Consider the following 6,857-nt stretch of genomic DNA (forward strand, 5'->3'; position numbering starts at 1 on the left):
ACAGAAACAAAGCAGCCCGTTACACTCACTTGTGCCGCCGTCGCATGCAGCAGCATTGAAGGCTATCCCGTAAGTTCTTCGCTCATCATGGGCTTGGTATTTGTAGACTTACTAATGACCGTCAGTCACACCTACGCCGACCGCGGCACTCGAACACCAGCCCAATCACTGTCTCGAACTGCAGTCATGCACTTTCCAGTCCCAGATCCTAAGCGCAGCCGCATCGCGCAAGCGTGCTCCGGATCTGTGGTTCCTGATGTACCCTCACTACTCACTATCGCGCCTGAGCTACGAAATCAGATCTACGAGTATCTTCTTGTGGAGTCCTGCCCTATAACGATCCAGAACACCACGGTTGATTATACAAAGACCAAGGCAGCCAAAGGGATTTCTACCTCCATAGGAAACCCTACCGTCATCCGTACTTGCCGTCAGATCTACCACGAAGCAGTGGGCCTCCTTTACAGCCGGAATGCCTTCCGCTTTGAATACAACCTTCACTTTGATGAAAGATGCGCCAATACTTTCACGAGTCCCATCGAAGTATGCAAAGAATGGATAGACGGCATTGGCTCTTGCCTTCCGAGATTGCGCACTATCACCATCAACATGGACATACCCGAGATACCAGATGATGCACCATGGCAAGAATTTTACGAACACAGATTCGATGTGCGCCACGATTCCCGCCAGTGTATAGACGTGTTGCCGCTACTTGACATCTTCTGGAACAGCGACGCGCGCAACACATCAGTTTCCCTTGAGAGGGCTGATAACGATGCATCAGATGACTTCGACTCAGAGTCTGAAGAACCAGATCTTGACGTAACGTCATTCGCCAATGTCCTTTCCGAGCTAGGGAAGATGGATGCACTCGATTTGCGGAAAACCCGTCGCTTGCTAGAAGGGATCTACGTCAACACGACGGGTACCCAAGGCACCATTGCATATCGTTCGACCAGTCACAACGCTACTGTGCGGCGTAAGTTCGAGCATTCGGTCGAGACACAGCGATACGACATCGCTGTTCTACGAAGCCCATCAACCTTATTTAATCTGCCAAGAAAAATCACCGATGCTATCATTTGGCTTACACTCGAAGATCAAGAATTCACGTACAACTTCTACACGGGTGTCACGGATGGAAATCAACCCGCGATGCTCAACGTCAATTCTCAGCTTCGAAAGCTTGTTGCACCTTGGTTTCTATGCAAAAGCCGCTCTACCATGATACTGGGTACTAATTCTGTCCACTCTACCAAGACCATGTTCGAAAAACTTGGTCGTCGCGTTGCAGAGTATTTCAAGCAGACCTGGTCTTCGGAGCAGAATCGACCGACATTCTGTAATCCGGTTTCAGCAACCACTCGTCTCATTAACGCACCAACGATCATCTTGCAGTTCCAAACAAACGAGTCGCCACATATAGCTGCCGTCCATATTGACGCATGGGATCTCCTTCGTGTCACTGCGATATTTTCAGCCCGCACTACAATTACTGTCCGCGTATGCGGTGACCATGGCGAGCTTCAGGATCATACTACGACCTTAGGCGATATCAGAAAGAATGCCTATCTACTTTTGAAGCACCTCGAGCCTGAATTAAAAGCAAATGCGTTCAAGCTAGGTGTCAAAGTTGATCTTGACCGCCGGTGTATCCCCATGCGGATTGCCTTTCGGAAGAGTGACGAGGGTCCGCATCCCTTCGGCTTGCCTACGGTGAAGAGTTTAGACACGACTGAGTTCACCTCGTTGTTTGATAAAGGCAATCCAAAATGGTGGAACAAAGTGCATACAGAGCACGATCTCGAATTTTGGGCGATGCCATACTGGCCAGAAGAAACCGGCAATTGTGCGGACTGGTACAACTTGACTCTGGATGCCATTATTTCGCGTCTTTATTACCTCTGCGATTGAGTGGAGGATTAACATGCACACATATGTTCTTCTCGCATGTATTTAGTTTTCTCTTCTGTATCTAGCAGTGGTTTAGCCTACATCTACCTGAGCATATCTCACACCACATTACACCACGCCACATGTAAGCCCCAAATTCACCATGACCTTCCAAATACCTGCCCAGGCATCGCACACCCCCGCGTCTTTCGTAGGCACCACCTAGTCGTTGTGACCGGTGTACCTTCGATTAATCTTTTTGCATCATCCAGTAATTGCGGTCGCGCGTCGTCACCGACGTTCAGTTTTGCCAGCGGATTCTTATCACTCGGGCACAGATCATAAGAAGATGACGTAGTGTAGGGTAAACGAGATACCTTCCTAGTGCGCTAGTGCAAACAGTCGCTGCCTGGGTGTTCTTTCCTTTAGGACAGCTAAGGTCCAAGCTCAAGCACGATAACCTCACTGCGAGTTCCTGAACACTTGCACTCTCCTCACCGCCATCTCTTACAAACAGCTACGCTTACAGCCATCAGGTAAGATCTTTCCCTGCTCTAGCTACTGTGTATGTGTATTTACTAAATACGACAGTGTTACATTTGCAGCCGCTGCGCAGCTACTCAGTTATGCACTTCCCGTTTCCGAAGCCCATTCACGGGCAGATCGCACGAGTGTATTCCCAAACCAGCAATCAGACTGAAACCTCACTACTCTCCATTCCGGCCGAACTTCGCAATGAGATCTACCAATACATCCTGGTAGATGACGCGCCCGTTGTGATCGTGGACAAAGCAAATAACTCGGTCATCAAGGCCAGCGGCTTCGCAGGTAACGCAGCCATACTTCAGACTTGCCGCCAGATATACCACGAGGCAATCGGCGTTCTCTATGGTCAAAATGTGTTCCGATTCAACTACGGTATACTCATCGATTGTTACGATTTTCATACGATTATCATCAATCCTGTAGAGACATGTTATAAGTGGACGCAACATATCGGATCGAGCCTCTCAAAACTGCGTACCGTTGCCATCAACTTGGCAACACCGAATATACCCGCCGATGTTTCCGGTCATTCTCCGTGGGATGACTTTGACAGCTATTCCAGCAAGGACATGAAGATCTTGCCTTTGCTCGACGTCTTCTGGAACGGAGTCGCATGCAACCTGTCAGTTCGTTTTGAGAGTAGTGGAAATCCCGTACGTCCCCACTTTGACGTCGAACTCCTCACCAAGGTTCTATACGAGTTGGGAAAGATGGACACACTCAAGTTGAAGATCGCGCGCCGTTTGATATGGAGCGTCCGAGTGGCTTCAAACGGCAAAGAGGGCACCATATGCTTTTTATCGACTAGTCGCAAGGTCGATGTCAGACGACAGTTCCTACTGTCGGAGAAGACCCAGCAGTACGAACTTCCACCGAGCCAACCCGGATTCCTCGATCTACCTGTCAACATCATTAAGTTCATTAATAGATTGGCGCCCAGCAACCATGAGGTCACATACAACTTCTACACAGGTGTTACGCATCGCTACGGTTTCGGTATGCTCGACGTCAACCTGGAAACCCGCGGGATGGCCCTTGTGGACTTTCACCGCAACAGCCGTGTTATTATCATCCTAGGCTCAGACACTTGTTTGTCTTCCGAGGCCATGTTTAGCGGGCTTGATCGCCGCGTTGCGCAATATTTCGATCGCTTGACCGATCGCTTGACCGATCGCAGAAGGCTGCAGCACTGTACACCAGTTTCAGCGGCCCAGATGTACAGGACTGCACCGACCATCGTTTTGCAGTTCCAGACGGATAAGCTGTTAAGTCAGGCGAAAGTTCGCATCAACGCAAGGGATCTGCTGCGGGCTACCTGCGTCTTCCCAGCCTATACTACGATCATCGTTCGCGTATGTGGCCTTGGTGAGACCCGGGACCATACTACAAGATTGGGCGAGATCCGGAAGCATGTCTTGGTTCTGATGGAGCACTCACTGGGGATCACACTGACGGTTCGCGATCCTATGGTAGAGATTGAGCTCAACCATGACTGTCTCCCCGTGCGGGTCACCTCCTGGAGCAATCGAGGGTTCCTTCGTCTCGATAAGACGGTGGAAATAGTGGATATTGCTTGGGTACAAGATATGGTGAGGGCGAGGACGTGGAGACCGGAAAGGCACATGAATGGGTTCGTGAGATACGGCATGCCAGAAGGCTGGGATAGCGAGACGCGTTACAGCCTTATCAAGTGTCTCAAGAACCTTTGTTCGTGAGTGGAAGGTTCGTATACACGGTACGACATGATGATACTCATTGTGAATCATCCGCAATGAAGGGGAAACGAGAGCCCTCGTCTCCAGCTGTCGAGATCAGTTTCGGCTGGAAAAGACGCAGTAGTACTAGCAATATTTAGCATCCCTCAATCCATTGACACCTCAACAACCATCCATGACATGAAGACCACGTTTCCATCTCATGCAATACAATAGGCCCAACAAGCCCTTATCCATTACCCACGCGCGACATGCGCATTCCATCAAATCCAACATCCAGGAAGATCGCCAACACCATCACGTTCGTCATTTCCAAACTTCGCCTCACCGCCCGCTGTTAGCGGCTTGGCGGCAAGAAAACGTCACTGCTGCGTTTTGATTGGCCACACTCGCCTACTTTGCCATCATCACTTTACCTACTTTAGACGCGTGCCATTGCGCATCTGCAAACGCGTGGTATCGTGAAACCCACGCGCTGCTAAAAAAGAAGAAGAAGAAGAGGAATAGAGAAAGGAAAGGAAAGGAAAGGAAAGCGAAAGCGAAAGAAGATGGATACTGTTGAGCGAGGAGCGATACGCGATGAGAAGGATGCACGGTTAAGAGATGGGCAGGCAGGCGATGTTGAGAAGGGTGGTGTCAACGGTGGTGGTGGTGATGGAGAGGATATGATGGGTTCGTCTTCTTCTCTTCAGTTCTTTTAACACTGCGTATAGCAGATAAGTTTATCGTGTCGTCCATTGGTACTAACGCTACATCTCCAGGTAACAACCCATCAACACAAAAAGACCTTCCTCCTCTGAAAGGCCTCTCATTCCTCGACCGCTTCCTAGTCGTATGGATTATCCTCGCCATGGGCATCGGTATTGCGTTGGGGAACACGGTTGACTCCGTGGGTCCAGCGTTGCAGCGAGGAGAGTTCGTGGGCGTCAGTATACCGATCGGTATGTCTCATTCCCCTTATCCTCATCCCCACCCTACGATCTATCTCATAGTTATCATGCCAGATGCTAACACGTTATATAGCAATCGGCCTCCTAGTAATGATGTACCCCATCCTCTGCAAAGTCCGCTTCGAAACGCTCCACCTCCTCCTCAAAAAACGCGACCTCTGGATCCAAATCGCCGTCTCCTTCGTCCTAAACTGGATCATCGCCCCCCTCTTCATGGTCGGATTAGCATGGGCCTTCCTACCCGACCGCCAGGACCTACGCGAAGGATTGATCTTCGTGGGCATCGCACGCTGCATCGCCATGGTACTCATCTGGACGGATCTCGCAGGCGGCGACGGCGACTATTGCGCTGTTCTCGTGGCGTTTAATTCAATATTGCAGATTGTGCTGTTTGCGCCTTTTGCTGTGTTTTATATTCAGGTGGTTAGTCATGGGGACAAGACGGATATTTCCTATGAGAAGGTTGCGCAGAGCGTGGGCGTCTTCTTGGGGATACCGCTTGGTGCTGCTGTGATTACGAGGTTGGCACTGAGGTCGATGCTGGGAGAGGACCGCTATCAACGCAGGTTCATACGCTATATCGCGCCGTTTTCGCTCATCGGCCTGATTTACACGATCATCGTTCTCTTTGCTAGTCAGGGCGCGCATGTTGTCAGGCAGATTACGGATGTGCTGAGGGTTTGCGCGCCGCTCTTGGTCTACTTCATCGTCATCTTTACGAGTACGGTCTGGTTCTGCTGGAAGATGGGATTTAGCTACAAGGTCAGCTGCACGCAGAGCTTCACTGCTGCAAGCAACAACTTTGAGCTTGCTATCGCGGTTGTCGTCGCGGTCTACGGCGCCGGTAGCGGGCAGGCTTTGGCAAGTACGGTGGGGCCCTTGATCGAGGTTCCTGTACTTGTGCTGTTGGTGTATGTCCTGAAGTGGATACGAAAGAGATGGCAATGGGTCTAGATGTCGCGGGAGTGTACAATATGGGATGGGCATCGATCATGATGCGAGCTAGCCGTTGGACCGGCACCACGCCCCGGGCGTGAGGAAGATATTTGGAATGTTCCTTGCTCAACAGACGCTTGTGCTGGTGTATAACAGCAGAACGGTTTAGCTGCACAGGAGTAGTAATAGGACGGGTTGTGTATAAGACGAATACCAAGGTCATCCCGTCGGTAATAATTAATCTCTAGCACCAGTCATGTGTCGAAAATACACCATGAGACGAGACGCCAACATAGCGGGACCAGTATGACGGGTACAGTAGACGGTGATTCCCGAGTTGGAAGCCTTGGGTTTCATGGGTTTTGACGGGTCCCTCGCGGGTGTAGGGTTCCAGAACGTGCAAAGCTTAATTCCTCGCACATCGTAATCTCATTGGAAAACAAGTGACTGCGTTGCCGTGATTTGATTTGCGATGACACGCAGAACCCTGCTTTTTAGCGCGAACGGAGGAGATACCGAAGACTTTTACGCTAGTCATACGCCAGGACAGTTGGTCCGCCAGCGTAGCCAGACCAACGTGGGTCAGGGTATACATGCGAACCCCACAGATGGAGATGCTATTCACACGCAAGGCGTTCGGCTTCGAATACCGGTTCCAGTTCTGGACAAGATTGAAGTTTTTCGAGCGGGCGGTGAGCACGTCAATCTCATTTTCAGTCGGATAGATATCAGCCGGTGGTACGTACAGCGTAATAACGCCCGATTGTGCATGATGGTACCCACATTCTGAATCAGAGGGACACAATTCTGCAAC

The 6,857-nt window shown here is 50.5% G+C and overlaps 3 protein-coding genes across 3 annotated transcripts; all 3 read left to right on the plus strand.

Moving 5' to 3' along the window:
- Positions 1–609: 609 nt before the first annotated feature.
- J4E85_009025 (uncharacterized protein) lies at positions 610–1,055 on the plus strand (the record flags this gene model as incomplete). Its single annotated transcript, XM_051473249.1, has 2 exons — positions 610–982; positions 1,012–1,055. The coding sequence occupies 2 exons, from the start codon at positions 610–612 to the stop codon at positions 1,053–1,055; spliced, it is 417 nt and encodes a 138-aa protein (XP_051322912.1).
- A 1,467-nt stretch (positions 1,056–2,522) lies between these two features.
- J4E85_009026 (uncharacterized protein) lies at positions 2,523–4,157 on the plus strand (the record flags this gene model as incomplete). The annotated part of the gene is made up of 1 exon (XM_051473250.1): positions 2,523–4,157. The coding sequence occupies one exon, from the start codon at positions 2,523–2,525 to the stop codon at positions 4,155–4,157; it is 1,635 nt and encodes a 544-aa protein (XP_051322913.1).
- Positions 4,158–4,705: 548 nt separating this feature from the next.
- Positions 4,706–6,061, plus strand: J4E85_009027 (uncharacterized protein; the record flags this gene model as incomplete). Its single annotated transcript, XM_051473251.1, has 3 exons — positions 4,706–4,829; positions 4,919–5,098; positions 5,181–6,061. The coding sequence occupies 3 exons, from the start codon at positions 4,706–4,708 to the stop codon at positions 6,059–6,061; spliced, it is 1,185 nt and encodes a 394-aa protein (XP_051322914.1).
- Between the last annotated feature and the right edge of the window lie 796 nt (positions 6,062–6,857).

This window comes from Alternaria conjuncta, assembly GCF_024043145.1.
Source record: "Alternaria conjuncta strain BMP 0040 chromosome Unknown scaffold_15, whole genome shotgun sequence".
Lineage (NCBI taxonomy): Eukaryota > Fungi > Ascomycota > Dothideomycetes > Pleosporales > Pleosporaceae > Alternaria > Alternaria conjuncta.